At 43.1% G+C, this 20,683-nt stretch overlaps 1 protein-coding gene and 1 long non-coding RNA gene across 2 annotated transcripts in view; one reads left to right on the top strand and one right to left on the bottom strand.

Moving 5' to 3' along the window:
• Positions 1–2: 2 nt before the first annotated feature.
• Eri2 (ERI1 exoribonuclease family member 2) lies at positions 3–7,979 on the bottom strand. Its single transcript, XM_013011608.1, has 9 exons — positions 7,885–7,979; positions 7,039–7,106; positions 6,868–6,951; positions 5,440–5,567; positions 4,851–5,007; positions 3,479–3,579; positions 3,134–3,215; positions 1,996–2,084; positions 3–1,806 (listed from the first exon to the last, which is right to left on the bottom strand). Exons 1-9 carry the CDS (start codon positions 7,905–7,907, stop codon positions 460–462), a joined length of 2,079 nt encoding a protein of 692 aa, XP_012867062.1. The 5' UTR covers positions 7,908–7,979; the 3' UTR covers positions 3–459.
• A 345-nt stretch (positions 7,980–8,324) lies between these two features.
• Positions 8,325–20,683, top strand: part of LOC105982050 — a 27,385-nt gene continuing 15,026 nt past the window's right edge. Inside the window, exon 1 of the long non-coding RNA XR_001174857.1 lies at positions 8,325–8,558. This is a non-coding gene — a long non-coding RNA (uncharacterized LOC105982050). The remainder of the gene's footprint in view (positions 8,559–20,683) is intronic.

Raw genomic sequence — 20,683 nt, forward strand, 5'->3', positions numbered from 1 at the left:
TTATAATTCTCAGTGTATTCCTGAAAATAGGGTTTTTATTCATCAAATTTTCATTCAAAAAATTTAAAATTTGTTTCAAGGTTAACTAGAAAAGGTATCATGTACTACTATTGCTTAATTATACTTAACTTAATAAATACAGTTTACAGAAATATTTATTTGTAGTTCTTTAAAACAAGTATAATAAAATATAAATAAAATTATACAAGGTATTAGGATACTCATGTTTTGGAATTTAAGGAACAATTAGGATTCACACACATATAAACAGAAGACAATTGGTAAATAATTTGGTGAAGGGAAAAGTTCTGACAGTTATTTTCTCTTTTTAGTTAGTATGTGTGTATAGAGCTCAGATATGCTATCTTATAACCCTATACTTTTTATCTTTCCTATGCGAAAAGTCAAATAGAATTTATATGAAAAGTAAAAACATACTTCAGATGTAAAGAAATTTTGTCAATTTCTCATTGAAGGCCTGAGTTTCAAAGAATTTTTAGTAGAAAAACTTAAATTTCTGTCATGTGTATGTCTTGTTTCTGGAGAGTGAAAAGTGAGTTCCCCTGTGGAATGAGATAGAACAATGCTGTTGGCTCTTTCCTTTTGAAGTGCTTGTTCCCATTTAAAATAACCACAACACTTTCTGTTTTCTTGGTGTTTTCCAATAGGGCAACAATAGAAGACTTTTCCATGGTTTGGTCCATTATTAGAAACAACAAGTCTCTTAGATCTTCGGCCACACTTGCATAAGGGAGGTGTCATTTTTGTACTCTTCCAAGGCTCTTTTACATTAACTGTAGATGTTAATATAGAGGGGAGAATGTTCCAGGAAGGACTCCTTATGGGGGAGCTATCAGATGACATAGATTTTTCTTCATGAATAGTGAAAGTCTGTTTTTTTGCTGGTGGGAAAGCTGGGGAACTAGATGAGTTCCTTTTAGTACTATCTAAAACAAGAGCATGTTTTCTCAAAACCATCGGGTTCGATACACTGGCATTAACATTACTGAAGGCACATGATTTGTGTTCAGGTAATTTAAAGGCAGAAACATCTGAATCTAAATGTTTGGATTCTTTTACGTTATAAATGGTAGTGTGAAGGCTCTTATACACAACAGACTTAGAGGTCTCAATTTTTTCAGGAGGTTCTTTACTGTCTCTAAAGTTTTCATGACTTAACATTTCTGATTCATTTAAATCCACCAGTCTTTCTCCAGAATTAAATAAAATGTCTAAGTTTGTATCATCAATAGGAGGCGTACAATCTTTATTTTGCTCAGGCTGAGATGCAGGCAGTAAAATTGCATCTTCCCAATCAACCAACATAGGTAAACAGTCAAGAGCAGAACTAATTTCCTTATCAGAAACATGATTAACAACCGATGGAATGGTAGTGGCAACACGTATCAATTCAGGTCCCAATGTGGAAGAGTTAGATTTGGCATTAAATGCAAAATGGACACTTTTTCTTTGTTTCTGTATGTAGAGAGGTGAATTCAAGGTAGGAGATAGTAATTGTCCCAAAGAAGTAGAGGGTTTAGTATCACAAAGAGGTAAGCAACTTTTGGCATTTTGAAGACCTGCTTTTATATCACTCTTTACTTGTAATTGATCCTTCTGTGCCTTTATATGGGAATTCACACAAACTGAGCTTATTTGATCTTTTTCATGGACATTTATTGTAATTTTAGGATTCTTTTCATATATGCTAGGACCATGGGTGCAAATGTTGTAAGTAGATGTTTCTTCAACTTGATTTATATTGACATTTCTGGCCGAAATGTTGGAATTCTTCTTAGTAGGAACCTATGATTCCATAGACAAATCCAACAACTTTAGAAATTGTGCATTTATAATTTCTTCAGTAGACATTGTATGACAAAAAGAAAAACGACATTGGTTACAAATGACTGTCCACATGAAATCCAGTTTCAATGAACTTATGACTACTATGGAGTTTGAGATGAGAGAATAAAGTGATGAGACACCACTAACCTTATGGATGGTCCTTGTAATTTTCATTAGACAGCCATCCCTGATCATTTTCCAAGCAAGAAGAGCAGTATTCCGGGAATCATCTAACCCTAGGGAAATTGATATTAAACACTGAATTTAGTAGTGCTACGTGTAAAAAATAAAAAAGAACAAACAAAAAAACAAAAAAACTAAAGAAAAAGATTACTTTTTAAATAGAAGTTGAAGCATATTGTTAGCTTTATGTCCCCTAACTAATTTCAATCATAATAAATTGGTCTGTGGAAAGCAGTGGCAGCATTCCCAATGTAAGATAAAAATCTTTCATCTTTCTCATCTTTAGAGAAGGGCGTGAAAATTTGTTATGCAGTATCCAAAAAAGTGAGCTGAATTCTGTATGACCATAATTTTTCAGTAGTTATGTTCAGGTTTTTTTTAGTAGTCTTGTTTAATTTCCATTTGATTTGATTTTCACTTATTTCAGCAATTAGAAAGCCCACTAGATGGCAGTTTTTATCTTAAATAGCTCATAAATAGGAAATCTAAAAATCAGAAACAGGTTTTTGTTGTTGTTGTTGTTTGTTTTTTGTGGTAGTTCAATGGAAAGAGGCTCAAAGACTTTCCTGCCTGGGCTAGCTTTGAGCTGTAATCCTCAGATCTCATACTCCTGAACAGCTGGGATTACAGGTATGAGCCACCAGTGCCTGGTAGTAGGGTGTTTTTTTTTTGGCTGAAAGATATCCTTTATTAATGGCATTTCCCAAAAATAAGATTCATATAAAAATTTTCACAAGCCAAATAAGTTATATAATAAAATAATTCATAATAAAATGAAATTTTGTATTTTCATACTCAAAATCTGACTAAGAGAATTGAAACCTCTTTGTACAACTACTTATTAAAAAAAAAAAAAAAGCTTATTACAGGACTGGCAATGTGGCTTAGTGATACAGTTCTGAGATCTGAGAACTGCGGCTCAAAGCCAGCCTGGGCAAGAAAGTCCATGAGAGACTCTTATCTCTAATTAACCACCAGAAAACCAGAAGTGGCACTGTGGCTCAAGTGGCAGAGCGCTAGCCTTGAGCTGAAGAACTCAAGGACAGCACTCAGGCCCAGTTCAAGCCCCACAACCAACCCCCCAAAAAAAGTTTATACAAACCAGAATGTTCCCTTCCTGAGAATTCTATTCCCACTTCTTGCAAGGCACCACTTAGTCCTTTTGGTTTTCTCCTGTAGAAAAGCTAATGAAATGGAAGAAGACATACCTAAAAATAGAATTACTATTTAGAAGGGTATGTATTAACCAATTATTTCTCATGACTCTTACTTCTATTTGAAATGGGCTGATTTTGTGTGTTATCTTTAAATATTTTTAAGACATATATTTAAATGAACACTCCAAAAGAAAATATCTCATTTGAAGAAACCCACACATATGCATAGAATAAAATGCAATCATTTTCAATAAAAGGAAAGCGCACTTACCCCAATTTTTCACTCTTACCTTGTAAGTTGCTCTGAGATCAATCCAATAATTTAAAAACAAAGGTTTTAAAAGTTGCTTTCTTTTACACTCATACTCTAGGCAAACTCCTAAGTCCCAGTCTGTATTAAATATTAAAATGGAACAAAGTCAATGATGTCAACATTTTTCATTAACAAACTATGAACGATGATATAAAATAGAACAGCAGTTTATTATAAAGTAACACTGGTACTAAGTTTTAAGAACTTACTTCCATCTCCCTCTCTTCCTTCTTCCCTACCTGTCATTCTTTTCTTTCCTTCCTTCCTTCTTTCTTCCTTCTTCCTTCCTTCTTTCCTTCCTTCCTTTCTTTTCTTGGTGGTACTAGGGTTTGAACTCAGAGTCTTGTACTGACTAGGTAGATGCTGTACCACTTGAGCTACACTCCCAATCCAAGAAGGTATTTCTTGAACCTTCAGCAAAATCCTACTTAAATTAATAAATTATAAAGCCTATATTTTTCTATATTCTAGAAAAATACTGTATTATGAAAATCAAACTTTTTTGGAAACTTAAAGCCAAATATGACTATCAGTCTGTACTACCAAGGGTAAAACACTATTATCCATGAATAATGTCAATCCTTTATCATAGTTATACAAAAGGCCTACTTTAAATGGCTTACTTTTTTTCCCTTGATGTCTATATTAGAAAGCGGTCAAAGCATAAAAGATTTGGTGACCAAGCCTGAAATCTCAACATTCTTCTCTTTCTCCTCCCCTCCTCTTTTCTTCTGTTTCTCTTAATAAAGTCAGGAGGTCACTATTTTGTACAAGCTGAATTCAAATTTTTCTACTCGAGCTATCCTTATGCCTCAGCATCCTATATAGTGGGGATTGCAGGCACATCCTGTCACCTTTTCCAGGTAGAAATATTTCTATAGACTTAAATTTTCAGGTATCCCCAAATCAGGATTTTAGAAACAGGCACTTGAATTTCTTTTCCTAACCCAAGAGGTTAACTAGTATAATTTTATGATAAACAAATATTAAAAGTAAAAATAAGGAATTATATAGTGGGGATGGATACCAGTGTGAGGTGGCAGAAGGATGAACAAGGAAGGGTGAACAGTAAAAGATTTAATACGGTTAAAGTACTTTATAAGCTTCTATGAAAGTAGAAGAATAAGACTTATTAAAGTTGTTTGAAGAAGGGAGAGGAAAAATAAAGGAGAATGATAGAGGGGGGCCAATTTGATTAGCATATATTGCATGCATGTGTAGAAATATAACAATGAAGTTCCCATTTACCACCAAAATAGGCTAATAGAATAAATCAATCATTAAACAAATGAATTACACAGTGGTACTGCTACCCTTTTGTGATTTGCAAGTACAACTCATATTTTTACCTGACCAAGTAACAAATGCACATAATTTTACTTCAGAAGCAGAAGGTTCAGAAACTCCAGTCGCAAATGTAATTTTCTTCTGTTGTTGAATCGTATTGATCCACTTACAGAATTGAGATAAACAAATTTTCAGAGGCGCTCCATCATCAACTTGAGCCTGATTAGAGATCCATAAAATCTGAACTCAACAATCAAATTCCATGATATCAAGCATGTACAATAATTATATAATAAAGTTCTAATGGGCAGAGTGAACATCTAGTGAAAAGATTAGTTAAAAAGAGAGAAATCCTGTAATTAGAATTACAGTAAGGAAAATTAGGCTGATAAGTTGTTACATTTTTACTGACACACACAAAAAAGGACAAATTTGAGTCATTTAATTTCCATAAAGTAAATCTGATTTCCTCTGTCTCTTATGGTATGAGGGATCAACTCTAGAGCATCATATAAACTAGGGAAGCATCTTAATACTGATCTATATACCCCTTGTACTGATCTTCATGTTCATAAGAATATCCTCTTAATAATAATAGCTTTCTTTTTCCTTTATGAAACCAAATTCTGAATTTAAAAACTTGCAGCATACCTGCTTTATGCCTGTCAATTCCATGCAAAATTCAGAAAGAACTGGATGTTCTTGGGGCTGAACATAAGCATGAAATTCGGATTCAATCCTTCCAGTTGATGTGTTTAGCAAGACTGCTGGAAATTCAACTAAATGAAAGAACAACAACACAAATATGCAATGTGTAGCTTGGTCTCAATGACTCTTATCTGTATTCCTAGCTACTTAGAAGGCTGAGATCTGAAGACTGGGGTTGGAAGCCAGCTTAGACAGAAAGTCCATGAGACTTTTATCTCCAATTAACTGGCAAAAAGCTCAAGGTAGAGCTGTGATTCAAGTGGTAGAGTGTTAGCCTTGGGTAAAAAAAAACAAAAAGGCCCAAGGACAGCACCCAGACTGAGGACTGGCACACAAAGTAATGAATTAAAAAAATATATATGTATATAATGTACAAATTAATACTGTAACCATACTAGTAGTTAAATGTACTACTCTACTAGTAGCATTGCTATAAACTGTTTTAAAAACAGAATGATCCAAGCAAGGTGGTAAAGTTATAATTAAGCCATGCCAAAGAAAAAAATATCAAAATACTTAAGCAAGTGTACATTTATTTATATTTCTACACTTAAATATGAAGAGCATATGGATGCTGAACTGTACTCCATTTTTCTGATGATTTTTTGTTTCTATGCAATTAAGGTTATATATCTGTAACAAAATATAAATATGTATTATATAAATATATATATAATACGCTGGGAATGTGGCTTAGTGGTGGAGTACTTGCCTAACATGCAAAAAGCCCTGGGTTCAATTCTTCAGTACCACATAAACAGAAAAAGCTAGAAGTGGTACTTTGGCTCAAGTGGTAGAGTGCTAGCCTTGAGCAAAAGAAGCTCAGGGACAGTGCCCAGGCCCTGAGTTCAAGCCCCAGGACTGACCAAAATAAATAAGTAAATAAATAACAAAAATTATTAAAATATATAAGATAAATATATACAATATAATATATAAATATGTAAATATATATGAAATCTTAAAACAATTAAGATATAAGAGGATTTTTTTTTTTTCCGGTCATGGGGCTTGAACTCTGGGCCTGAGCGCTGTCCCTCAGCTCTTCAGCTCAAGGCGAGCGCCCTACCACTTGAGCTACAGCGCCACTTCCGGTTTTCTGGTGGTTTATTGGAGATAGGAGTCTCACAGTCTCTCCTGCCCGGGCTGGCTTTGAACTGTGATCCTCAGATCTCAGCCTCCTGAGTAGCTAGGATTACAGGCGTGAGCCACCAGCGCCCGGCAGGATTTTGTTTTTTAATTGACAGGTTTTATATTAAACTAACATTTATAGACATCTTATTTTCTTAAACTGTTGGCTGATTTACATCTATAAACTTATAAACAATTCATATGAGAGCTAATTTTTTGTCACTGGCAGTCCAGACTTACTTATTTCCTGGCTATTATGGTGCTTCCCATCATTCCAGCATGTAGACTCAAAATCAATGACAATTAAGTAGTCATACAACTGCTCTGTAAAAGATCAGGGTTTCTTATGATTTATCAGTGTTGAAAGTGCACAGCTACAACATGAAAAGACACAATGTACACATTACTTACTGGATTTGCTTCTTCCTAGATTCCCATTTGCTGGTGCAATTGATTTTCTCCTAATCAATCCAAGCTGCCTAAAAGTGCAAAACGATCCAATATAATCAGTGACTTCATTCACTTTCCTGTTTGAATAAGTTACCAAATAATAGTCTTAGACTATTAGTCATTAACATACTACGACTCAAGGGAAATAAAATTGGATAAAATTAGGAGGAAAGGACCTGGGTTCTTGGACTAATTGCAATCACTTTTTAATTTTAGTACATATTTTCCCTATCATGATCCTTAAAGTACCCTTTGTCAAATTTTGCCTGCCCTTCCTATTCTTTACAGCAATCCCAAGGAACTTGAGCTACTGTAAAGATGCACTAAAAAAGTTGATTTTTCTAGCATTTTTCAAGTCCTTGTTATGTATATAACAGTTCTGAGGCCAGAATAACACAAAACCTTTTTTTTTTAAATCTTCTAGGACACTTAAAAAATCTGAGTAAAGAAACGAGACGTTCATAAACCCGCTGCAAGGTAATCTATGATAAAACACTCCCAAGGCAATATGCTAGGTAGAGTCCATTATGCATGAGACGGGTCACTAGGAGGTGACTCGAATAGCTGGACGAGTGCACCGGCCTGAGACTATACAGCGCGCTGTAACATCCAAGGCCTAAAATAGGTGGACACAGGTTCGAGGCCAAGCAGGGGAGAAGCCATGGTGGAGGGGCGGCCTGGGGCTCGAGACCAAGTACCAGTCAAGGGCCTTTCAGCTGAGGCTGCTTACCCATCCCTGCCGCGGACCTTAGAACCCGGCCAAGGGCGACCCTTTCTTTCCCCGTGCCAGAAGCCCCGCTAGCGTACCCGGCCAGCCGCTTGGTCGCCATCCCTGACGCGCCGCCTCCTTTTAAATCCAGCTCCCGGGACTCCTCCGGGGGCACTTCCGGTCCTTTCAAATACTGGCGGCGCTGAGGGGCGGCGGCGAGCTGACACTCCCGCCCGGAAGTCGTCCGTGGCACTCCCGGAAGTCTCCTCCTGAGCACTTCCGGTCCGCTCAAATAGCGGCGCGGCTGACGGGGCGGCGTTGGTCTGCCCCTTCCTTCCCGCGCTGCTGCTGCTTTTCTTCTGCACTTTCGGGGTAGTCGGCGGCGGGGAGCGTGATGTCGGGCGAGGCCGCCGCTCGGAAGTGTCGCTTTTCCTCTTGCCAGCGATGGTGTCCGTGGGGAGCCTGTGGAAGGGGGAGCTGTGGGGCGCCGCGGGGGCCGCAGCCGCGGGGAAGAGCGATGGGGGTGCCCCCGCTTGGGGAGACTATCCACTGTCAGAGCCCTGCGGTCGGCCCTTCCTGAAGAAAGGAGCCTGCTCCCGGCCCTTTCCCCAGCGGGCGCTGTTCTCTCCCTGACGCTTCGTGGAGCCAGAGAAGGAAAGGTTTGGAGGCACACCCCATCGAGGGGAGGAAGAGGAGCCTGGCCCCGAAAAAGCCGGCGACAGAGGGGGTGAGATCCCACTGGGATCCCGAGGACGGGCGGCAGGAGGTCAAGGTGAGCAATGAGGGTCCCCAGGCACTTGTCCCACTCCTCCCAGACAATTCCCCATCGGCCTTCCGAGGCTCATTGACCTCCCAGAGCCTCATTCAGGCCACCTTAAGGAACCTACTACCTGAAGTATGCAAGTAGACTAGAAAGCCACTTGCAACCTAAGTTGCAAGTGCTGAAGTTCTTACCCATACCTTTTTTTGGGGGGTTGGTCAAAAAAGGGGCTTGAACTCTGGGCCTGGGCGCTGTCCCTCAGCTCTTCAGCTCAAGGCTAGCGCTCTACCGCTTGAGCCACAGCGCCACTTCCGGTTTTCGAGTGGTTTATTGGAGATAAGAGTCTCATGGACTTCCCTGCCGGGGCTGGCTTTGAACCGTGATCCTCAGATCTCAGCCTCCTGAGTAGCTAGGATTACAGGCGTGAGCCACCGGCCTCCGGCTACCCATATCTGTTTGAGAGTATATTGGTGCTAAATTGCACAAAAGTGAGCATATATTAACTTAATGCATGCAGTTTATGTACAATATCCCTTTCATTTCCTAGGAAGAAATTACAGAGGAAGGGATTTTTGTTCACAGTTGAGGTTTGATGGTGAGAATAGATGAAGGGCAGAAAGGTTGCCTAAATGTTCAAAATTTTAACTATGTCATATTTTGAAACACGGTACAAAGATGTACACATATGTACATTAAAAGGTTCAAAATAATTTTTGAAAGGCTGGAAATGCTTTAGAAGACTGTTAAATTCATTATATACATAGATATCTATAGCTGCCTAGCTATATATGTATATGTATATATCTTGTTGTTGTTGTAATGGGGCTTGAACTTCCAGTTTTCTGGTGGGTAATTGGAGATAAAAGTCTCAGGAACTTTCCTGCCTGGGCTGGTTTTGAACCACGATCCTCAGATCTCAGCTTCCTGAGTAGCTAGGATTACAGGCGTGAGCCACAGGCGCTCTGCTGTATCTATATCTATGTATTTATTTTCCTTTTTTCGGTCATGGGTCTTGAACTCAGGGTGTAGGAGTAGGGAGGATGTAAAGGGGTCTCTACATTCCCCCCTTATTTTGGAAAAATGAGTCAATGCCTTGACTCTTCTACCAACTCTAGGCCTTCTTGTTGTAGGGGGCTACATGGAGCTTGTAGGATTAACATCTTTACTGCTCCTATTCTCTTCTGTATAAATGACATTAAGGCATTAACAATACAGGGGCCAAACTAACATTAATAACAGTAGGATCAGAGGTCCTGCAATTGCCTATATCAAGGAGGTCATCCATGGGGACCAGTCAAATAAACTCTCATACCACTCTTGGGATCTTCTATATTGCTGCTCACGCTTGTCTAGTCTCTTTTTAATAGCTGCCAGACAGTTTTTGATGACTCCTGTATGATTTACCCAGAAGCAACATTTTTTCCCCTAGGGCTATGCAGATTCCCCCCCCCCCCTTCTTTCAGAAACAGTAGATCAAGCCCCTTTCTGTTTTGCAGAACTGCTTCAGGTAGGGAGCTCGGGGAATCAGTTAGCCTGTCTATATTTTCATGCATATGGCGCAGGTCAGCATCTACTTGGGATCAGAGAGCCTCAAAAATCTGCCTTCTCTTTTATCAAGGCAGCAGTTCCCATTGCTGTGGATCCCGCTATCCCTGCCATGACAAGTTAGGTTGGGGACTGCGTGCTTCATCTGTCCCAACCCTGCAGTAAGATGTTCAAACCCCACGGGTCCCCCATAATAATCTATTTGGGGAAGAATGTGGGCAGTTATACAGAGCTCATTCCAAGAGCAGTTTAGGAATAGAGCAAGATTAAGACATGGCGTAATCCCTGAGCTGCAAGCAAACCAGGTCCCTGTAGGAGCCTTAAGGAAATTGGTGAAGGCAGTGGGACTATTGTCTCTATATGGGGACGTTTGTTTCCCTATCTCTATTGCCAAACAAAGTCCCTTTCCTTCTGTATTTCCCAAAGTTAGTTTGGGGACCTTCCTCCACTCACATGAGTTGTAAGAACTCTAATTTTTTATAATTTTTTTTGGTCGGTTGTGGGGCTTGAACTCTGGGCATGGGTGCTGTCCTTGTGCTCTTCAGCTCAAGGCGAGTGCTCTACCACTTGAGCCGCAGCACCACTTCCGGTTTTCTGGGGGGGGTGTATTGGGGGGGTGGAGATAAGAGTCTCACGAACTTTCCTGCCCTGGCTGGCTTTGAACCGCGATCCTCAGATCTCAGCCTCCTGAGTAGCTAGGATTACAGGCATGAGCCACCGGCCCTGCAGAACTCTCATTTTTAATTTGTCCTTTTCTGGTCCCTATTTTGAGGTTGGCTCCTATTCCAGTATAGTATGAGGGCTTAGGGTTTAGGCATAGCCAGCAATCTTGAGTGATATTAGGGTTCGAAGCATTTAAAAGTTGAATCTACCAACAGGGGCAAAACCTTGGCAGCACTAACGCTGTCACCATTGTTTTTGTTCCTTAAGACTGTCGAGGTAAGGGCGGTTGTGGTGGAGGGCCTTGTTTTTGATGGTTCAGGGGGCTTCAGAGCTGGGTTTGGCTCTATAGGCCAGGGTGGTTCTTGAACTTTAATTCTCTGGATGGTGAATTGCCCACCTCTGTCTGTGCCAGCTTCATAATACCTAAGATTCCAAGATCTGCCATAATCCCATCGGCGTCTTTGGGGCCTACCACCTTTATAAAGTTCCTGGTACACGGGTTAGATACCAACTTGGTCCAGTCAATCCATGGCTGGCATCCTCCAGTTCTAACGTGCCCAATCTTTATATAGGGATCCTTGTCTTTTCCCCATCCAGGCGCAATTGTTTCACATCCCTTCTCAGCACAATAATACTCTGGTGGGCCCCCGAGCCCTCTCCCACTGCACTGGGGAGGTGCGGTGTTCAGGCACATGTAGAACTGTAGGGCATCTAAACAAGGGCTAATGGGTACCAATTGGCACAAGGTTACATTAAATTGTATGGTTTGGTGAGTCAGCCATTCACCACTTTGCACTACTTTTCCTACCTCTCCCAATTCTGCTTGTCTAATCTCCCACAGGTATTTCTCTGTCATATAAGGTGACTCAGAAGTTCTTGTTACCATTAGTCAACAATAAAAGAAACAGTAAGAGTAACAACAAAGTCATGGTTTTTTGTCTTAGCTTCAGTCCGTGATCGGTGGGGTCCATTGGCAGCGGCTTCCATCTCTGAGGGGCGTCCTCTTCCTCAGCCCACTTGATGTGGCAGGCGTGGATCCAGGTTCTGGTGCCTTCTACCTTCACTGCCGTGGGGGTGGTCAGGATGACAGTAAATGGTCCCTTCCAGCGAGGTTCCAAATTCCCCACCTGATGGCCATGTATCCAGACCCAAGTCACCAGGCTGGCAGGGGTGTGGCTCAGACCCCTGCGTGGATTTTCTTTAAGACAGTTTGTAGTGCCTGTAGTGACTGGAGTACAGACTGATCAGTCATTTCTGCTGAGGCAACTTCCTGTAGTCGTGGGCAGAGTGGGGGGGGGGGAGGTGTCTCCCAAACATCTCAAAAGGGGTAATTTTGCTCAAGTAGAGTGTACACTGTACCCTGAGAAGAGCAAAGGGAAGGAGATCCACCCCTCCACCGCCAGTCTCCAGAATTAATTTTGATAAGGTCTCCTTAAGAGTTTGGTCCGTTCTTTCTACTTGTCTGGAACCCTGGGGCCGATAGGCACATTGTAATTGCCAATTCGTGCCCACAGCCTTGGAGACTGCTTGTGAGATTGAACTCACAAATGCAGGGCCCAACCTGATCATGAGAGGCAACCTGAATCTAGGAACTATTTCTTCTAGTAACCGTTTAGCCACCACCCCTGCTGTTTCATGCTTGGTGGGGAATGCTTCTACCCAGCCTGAAAAGGTGTCCACAAAGATGAGCATATACTTATGCCCATACTTTCCTTTCTTTTCATCTCCATAAAATCTACCTCCCAGTAGATCCCTGGTTCCTTGTCTCTCTCTCTCTCCTTCCTCTTCCCATCCTGGTCCCTCCTTCATTTACCGCTTGGCACTGAGCACATCCGTCACCACATCCCAAGTCATACGTCTAGCTTAGAAACCTGAAATTGCCCTCCCACAAGTTCCTTGAGTTTGCGTGACCCTAAATGTGTGCTCCGGTGTAACTGGTTCACTAGCTTCCTGCCTAGTCTTCAGGGAAGGACTAATTTTCCTGTCCTAATCCTAGCCCAGTTCCCTTCATATTCTAGCTTCTCCCATCCTTGTAGATATTTTAAGTCTTCTTCTGAGTAAACTGGTTTTTCTGGTAGGACTGGAGCTGGGAGTGCAACTAGTTCCTGTGCCGTTTCCTGTGCTTCTTGTTTTGCAGCCCGATCTGTTAATGGGTTTCCTTTTGAAACTAGATCAGTTTCCTTTTGGTGTCCTGGGCAATGCATAATGGCCACTTCTCTTGGGTCCCAAATAGCCCGCAGAAGACTTAATATCTCTTCTTTGTTTTTAATTCCTTTCCCTTCTGCTGTCAGCAACCCCTTTCTTTATAGATGGCTCCATGTATATGGATAGTAGCAAAAGCATACCTGCTGTCTCTGTAGATGTTGACAGTCTTCTGCAAAGCCTTGGTGAGTGCAATCATCTCCACTCTCTTGTGCTGAAGTCCCTTGAGGCAGGGACTCCTTCCAAAGTTCCTGTTGGGGAGAAAGCACCGCAGCTCCTGCATACCTCCTCCCATCCGCCATGAAGCTACTCTCATCAGTGAACACAGGCATTTCTGCATCCGGGAGGGCAGTGTCTTGGAGGTCTGGCCTTATCCCAGTGATCTGGGTTAAGATCCCCTCCACCCCCCAGTCTTGTGGGTGGTTGGCTAGTTTCTATGGCAACAATGTAGCAGGGTTTAGCACTGGGGGGGGGGAGGGGGCGGGTCATGTCATTGGAAGGCTTGGTAACCAGTCCCTCGGGCATTCGTTATCCACCAGTCTGGCGGGGTCTGAAGGAGGTCCTCAATGCCTCAATGGCATGAGTGGTAGACAAGACAAGATTTTGCCCTAAGGTCAATTTGCTGGTGTCCTTTACCAAGAGGGCTGTGGTTGCAATTATACAGAGGCAAGGAGGGAATCTGGCTGCTACTGGGTCCAGTCTTTTACCGAGATAGGCTACTTGCCTCTGCTAGGGTCCCAGAGTCGGTGTCAAAACCCCTTTGGCCACTCCTGCCGTTTCGTCTGCTTATAAATGGAAGGGCTTAGTAACATCTGGGATGGCCAGCGCTGGGGCCCTCAGTAAGGCTGTTTGTAACTCCCGGAATGCCTCTGCTGCCTCAATTGTCCACTCTACTGTGGTGAGCCCTCCCTTTGTCAGCTCGTAGAGGGGTCAGGCAATCTCTGCAAATCCACAGCCTACAATAGCCCACTGTTCCGAGAAATTCCTCACTTGTTTAGGTGTGGTGGGACGAGGGTCGGGACTCAGAAAGCAAACACACTCCCTCATGGAGATCAAAACCCAAATGTGTGGCATGGCTCTGACAAAGCTGCACCTTTTTAGCTGACACCCAATACCCTTTCTCCTGAGTCCGTAAAAGAGCTCTCATCCCCTGTAAGCATGACTCATAATCCTCTGCAGCTATCAGTAAATCATAACATACTATAGCAGAGTAACTTTTGGATTGGAGATTCTGTACTCACGTAAATCTTCATGCAGGGTCTCTTGAAAACCTGGGAAAGTCTCGTCCAGGTGAGCTGACCTTGGAACCCTTCTTGTGGATCAGACCACTCAAAAGCAAAGAGGGGCTGGGATTCTTTCGCTAAGGGTATGCAGGAAAATGTATCCTTGAGATCTAAGACAGTATACACAGTTCTTTTGGGGCCCAAGTGAGAAAGCAGAGTATATGGGTTTGGCACTATCAGGTATATATCTTCAACCCATTTATTAACTTCCCTCAAGTCCTGAATGGGTAGATATTCTCCAGTCTCAGCTTTCTTGACAGGCAATAAGGGCATATTCCAGGGGAACTTGGAAGGAAGGAATTAGAATCCTGTCTCCTCGGAGAAGGTCAATATGTTTTCTGATCCCTTCCTTTGCTTCCCAGGGGAGGGGGTATTGCCAGACACGAGCTGGTGAGGCTGTCGAGCTGGTGAGGCTGTCGCCTTTAGCTGCACCACTACAGGGCCTGCCCCTTGGCTAGGCCAGGAGGCTTCCCTTCTGCCCAGACCTCAGGGAACTCATCCCGTAGGGTTTGGAGAAGGCCTCCTTCCCCTGTCTCCTCCAACTTTGAGACTGGTTCATGAAGGAGGTGTTCATCTACTGCTGGCTACAAGCATTTGTACGACAGGTTGACCCAGAGTCAGTCACATCTCCTTCTGAAAACTGGATACCCACTCTTAGTTTATGAAGCAAGTCCCTTCCAATCAAATTACACAGGGCATTGAGAAGAACCAGAAATCAGTGTTTAACTATTCCTGAGGCTACATTCAAGGTTCTCGCTGTAGTCCACTTATGTCTTTTTGTGCCATTAGCCCCTCACACCCAAATCTCCTCTCCGGACAACTTCCCCATAGGTTTTAATAAGGCTGAATATTGAGCTCCAGTGTCCACCAGATAATCGACTGATTTCCCCTCCATCTCAATTTTAACCTGAGGTTCGGGGAGAGGCTCTCTGAACCGTGGCCTCCTTAATTCTTTGTGGTTAACATTGTCGTTTTCCTTTTGGGGCACTCCCTGGCCCAATGTCCTTTTCCCTTGCAGAAAGCACGCTGGTTTGGATCTGGGGCTTCTGTCCAGTTCTCTCCCACTAGGTTTCTCTCTCCCCTGGTCATCTTCATCCTGTCTTTCCTCCTTCTGCTGACCATCCCCGACTTGTCTCTTTCCTCTCCATTGTCTTTTCTCCTCCTGCCTTCTCCTTGCCTCGTGCAATGCTAGTACTTTGGCTATTCTAGTTTGTTTCTCCTCTGCCTGCATATCCCTTCTCTGCAATGCCCACCAGCTCAGTTAAGTTCTTCCCTTCAAACCCAATTTTCTGAAGCTTCTTCCTAATGTCTGGGGCTGACTGGCCAGCAAAAGCTAGGTTAATTGCCCTCCCATTCTCGGGTGCCTCAGGATGGACTGAGCTGTACATTTTGTGGGCTTCCATAAGCCTCTCCAGAAAGATTCCGGAGACCGGTCCTTACCTTGAGTCCAAACTTATCTTTGATAATTTATGGGCCTCCTTGCAGCCACTCGGAGCCCCCCAGTAGAGCTGGCGATAGAATTGGAGGCTCTCCCTACCTTCCTCGGTGTTTGGGTCCCAGTTGGGGGGGGTCTGGACAATAATCTTACATCACCTCAGGAACACGTGCCAGCCTTTCAATGATCACCTTATGCTTCCCTCATGATGCGGTCTCTTTCCTCCGCATTGAAGAGGGCCGTAAGGAGCTGTTGAACGCCCACCCTGGTGGGTTGGCGGGTGAGGAAGACACTCTCTGCACACGCCCAATCAAATCCTGGGGGTGTGCAGAAAACGGCTCACGTTGAGCTTTCCAATTGTAAATGTCGGGAGAGGAGCAGGGAATGGAGGTGGGGTGGGAATGCCCCCTTCCATCCAGTGGAGCGAAGGGGACTGCGGGCCACTGCGAAGGGGGGACGGACGGGAGACCAGTGGCGGGGACAGAGGAGGATAGAGGAAGGGGAGGAGAGAAGGAGGGGAGGAGAGAGGGAGGGGAGGAGAGCGGGAGGGGAGGGAGTCGTCTGGCCTGGGGGTTTTGAGAATGGGGGGGGAGGCATCGGATGGGGAGGGTCAGAGGACTCCAGCTCAGCCAGCTGGAGGTGGCCCCGGCTAACAATGGCTCTCTGCCTGTAGGAGACCGCTATGGAGGAGGGGAATCCCAGTCCTCCGTTTCAGCAGACTTCCTCTCTCCTCCGCTCCCGGACTTTGGGGACTCGGCCTGTCTCAGAGGGAGACATGGTTTTGTGAGGGGGGGAGGGGGGGGGAGATGGGGCTTCAGCCCCGACAGCTAACGCCAGGTCGCGCTGTGTGGTGCTTGGTCTCTGTGAAGATCAAGGATTGCCCTGGGGAGAGTGAATTTTGGCCAGGGCGGAAGCCATCCTGTGAGGAGAGTGGGCCACTCCAGCAGGCATAATGTTTTCAGTTTCCCCGAGTAAACCTTGCCGCCCCACAGTGCGGCTTTTCCTTGAAAATCCTTTAGATGCTGGAGAACAGGATTGAAAGGTGTTACAGATGTCTTACTTTCCTTACTCGCCTTCTGTCCCATTTCTTCAAACACGGGAAACAACACAGCAGACACCACAAAGACAAGACAAACAAGCACAGACCCAGCGGCTCCCTTTCCTCCTTAGGAACAACCAAGATGTAATCCCAGCCGTGATCTGCCGCTGGTGGGGATCCCCCTGACCCCCTGACTCGAACCCCCTCCTGGCGATATACACATGGAGGGGTGGGACGTCTCCACATCTGGGGAGCAGTACTGCGTCCAGTTTCTCCCCATTGGAGCCCCATTAACACAGAAACAGTACAGGGGACTCGAATCCCCTCTTACCTCCAGAGGCTTTCCCAGAAATCCTGATGCTGGCTCAGTTCTTGTCTTTTGATCCCTGACAAGCCCCCCACTCTGAAAGGGCCTAATAAAATAGCACCCCAATATTAGGGTCCATGATCAAAAGAACAAGACTGGAACAAAAGCGAAAATCAAGCAAGCTTTATTCTTGCTCCTAGCACTGGGCTAACAGGCTGCAGCAGACTGGCCGGCCAGGGACTGCCTGAGCAGAGACAGACCCCAGGCTACTGTCTGACCCTATTTTTATAGCAGATTGACCACGAGGGACAAGCTGGACACATGCAGGTGACCTATAGGGTTGTAACATTCATACAAAACTGTATAGTCCTGTCTGGTCACGCGCAGGTGACCAACTAGGTAGTAACCCATCTCTGGACAGGTGTCAAACTAGCCAATCCTTCCGGCCGGCTGGTCAGTAACTGCTGTGGAAAGGGGAGCTGCACATGTGCTTGTTACTAATTGGATGCATCCACCTGGCTCCTAACCTTGGTTCTCTGAGCTCTGTTATCAGGAATTTACAACCCACAGCCTGCAGGAATTTATGGTCCACAGCTCCAGTTGACTGGAGTTAATTGGGGCCAATCTTAGGTTATACAAGATGGATGTTTAGCAAGCCACATACTGCTTGTCACTGACATGAGAACAGGAGATGCCAGTAGGGAGGATGTAAAGGGTCTCTACAGTGGGCACAGTCCCTGAGCTTTTTTGCTTAAGGCTAGTGCTCTACGACTTTGAGCCATAGAGTCACTTTCTTCATTTTCCTTTTTAGTACTGGGGTTTGAACACAGGTCTCATTGGCCTTGCGCTTACTTCTAAGGCACTCTGCCACTTGAACCATGCCCTCAGCCTTACATGTATCATTGAGCATTTTGTTCTTCAAAAGAGTGTGTTAGATCTGTATGTTCTCATATGAAAACCTCTAATATGGAGTTGCAGAGCAACTGTAGGTCTGTAGATGCCTTGATACTGATATTGTAATAGATTAAGTTTAGGTGTACATATATGTCATATATATATATATATATATATATATTTCTGTAAAAACAATGAAGGATGTAATCCTAGCTTCTGAGGCTGAAATCTGAGAATCACAATTCGAAGCCAGTCAGGGCAGGAAAGTCCTTGAGAGTCATCCCCAGTTAGCCAAAAAGCCAGAAGTGGAGCTATGGCTCGAGCATAGAGCATTATCCTTGAGCACAAAAGTTCAGGGACAGTTCCTAGGCCTGAACTCAAGCCTCAGGACTGGCACAAAGCAACAACAGGGACAAAGCAATAAAAAAGACTTAAGCCAGGCATCAGTGGCTCAAGCCTGTAATCTTAGCTACTCAGGAGGCTGAGATCTGAGGATAGCAGTTCAAAGCCAGCCCGGGCAGAAAAGTCCCGTGATACTCTCATTTCCAATAAACCACCAGAAAACCGGAAAGGACGCTGTGGCTCAAGTGGTAGAGTGCTTGTATCGAGCCGAAGAGCACAGGGACAGCGCCCAAGCACAGAGTTCAAGCCCCACAACCAACCAACCAACACACACACACACACACACACACGACTTAAATACATATAGTAATTTGCATTTGAATAAAAAACTTTCAATAAGTAACTGAACAGTTGCTATACATAAGATACCTCCCAAAAGCTGGCAGGAGAGTGGGCCAAAACTTTCTGTTGAACCTTTTGTGCAGATTATATGCTTACTGTGGATGAAGCCATTTCCGATTGTGCTGAATCCCTAGATCCTATTTCATGGCCTGGCAGTTAGCCAGTACCAAAAAACCAAAACAAAACAAACACCTTGATTGGTAGAATGTGAATTGTAAATGTGATTATTACGGTGCTGAAATCTTACATATAGTGGTTTAAAAAAAAAGCATTCAAAATGTTCCCAAATATATCAGTTTTATCTGAACTGTCTGTCAGTGTCTACAGAAAGGTCTAGACTTTCTAGAAAAGATACTCGGTGAAACAGAAGATGATAGAACAGTCGTTGAATTTGCTCAGTGTTTCATTAAGTATAGCCCAAAAATGTTTCATATTTTTAACCAGTGTGTTTACTTTCTTAAAGAGAAGCAAGGGCTGCTTCTTTTTACAATAATAGAAATTTGATTGAGGTTGAGCATGAGTTTGGAATGAAGACCCCTGTCCCTAGCCTAATGTCAGTGGCTAAATATATAGCCTCTAAATCAGACTTAATTATTTTTCATAAATATGACTCCATATCATCTGGTTCATTGTTGGGTCTTCGCCTGTTCCCCAGCCTCCCTTAGAGCCCAGGAGACAATCAGATGCAGCGGGGAGCCGCGTCAAGCAGGAACTGGTTTTATTAACACACAGCTAGCACTTTTTAAAGCAAAAAAGACCGTGTGACATGAGAGGGGAGGAAAAGGAACCAATCACTGTAAAGGTCACACCCTATCATGCACCTAAGCTTCCACGGGCTGGTTACTCACTGAACATAAAGCAAATCGGGCTCTGCCCACTCAGCTCCCTCTCAGCGCCACCTTTGCTGCCCATGTGCTCTACAGTTCATTTTTCTAAACTACTTGTTTCTAGATCTGTAAAATGGGAATACATAGTTCTCTGGGATACTTATAAGGGTATATGTATAAAGCTCTTAACTCATATGCCTTGAATATTTTGGTACCATATTGGTGGTAGTGATTATTGTAGTTAATGCTAATAATTATAATAATTATTTTAAAACTACATAGATTATGCTTTCTGAGTTGGGGGCAGCCATCACTGTTTCAACCATAGTTTGGTGGGTGGAGATTTGAATACCTGGTATGGGAGACATTGACGTATACAGAGTTTCTAAGAGATTTTGTTGTGATGCTTTCTAACCTGTTAGATCATCATATTACATAATAAGCTCTGTTGTGACTCTTGTGAAAAAAAATGTAGTCCATGTAAAATAACAACAGCCAAAATACTGTTTTGTGTCATTGTTTTAGAAAGATATTCTAAAAGATCTTATTTGGGCACACAAATGTAATAGTCTTTACTGAGGTCTTACTAAGTCCATTGTTCTAAAATGCTTTCTGAACATTTTCTTAATCATGACAGCAACCTTTTGAGTTAATTTATTATACTTGGGCATTCTGAGATTTTGTTTGTTTGTTTGTTTTGTTTTTTTGGGTCCGGTGGTGGGAGCTGAACTGTGGGCCTGGGCTCTGTCCCTCAGCTCTTCAGCTCAAGGTGAGCACTCCACCACTTGAGCTACAGTGCCACTTCCACATTCTGAGATTTTTAAAGTTTAGATAATTTAGCTGATGTCCCATGTCTGATGAAAGGTAAAACCATAATTCAAACCTGTTTGTCTAATTCCACGAAATGCTTGTCCTCCACACCAGAAGTTAACAAACTTTAATGTGAGTTAAGAGTGGGCTTTAATTAATAATAATGCATCATGATTGCTTACTTGTGACAAATGTGCCATACTAATCTATTACTAATATGGGATATGTAGACATGGGATATGTGTGAACTCTCTTCTGATTTTGTAATTTTATACAAATCTATAATGATTTTAAGTTATTTTAAAATTTTATTTTAAATAGTTCATTAAAAATTGTGTTTCTTGGGGCAGGGAAGGTGGCTCAGTGGTAGAGCGCTTGCCTTGCATGC

The sequence above is a fragment of the Dipodomys ordii genome, unplaced genomic scaffold (assembly GCF_000151885.1).
Source record: "Dipodomys ordii isolate 6190 unplaced genomic scaffold, Dord_2.0 Scaffold14, whole genome shotgun sequence".
NCBI classification, from domain to species: Eukaryota; Metazoa; Chordata; class Mammalia; order Rodentia; family Heteromyidae; genus Dipodomys; species Dipodomys ordii.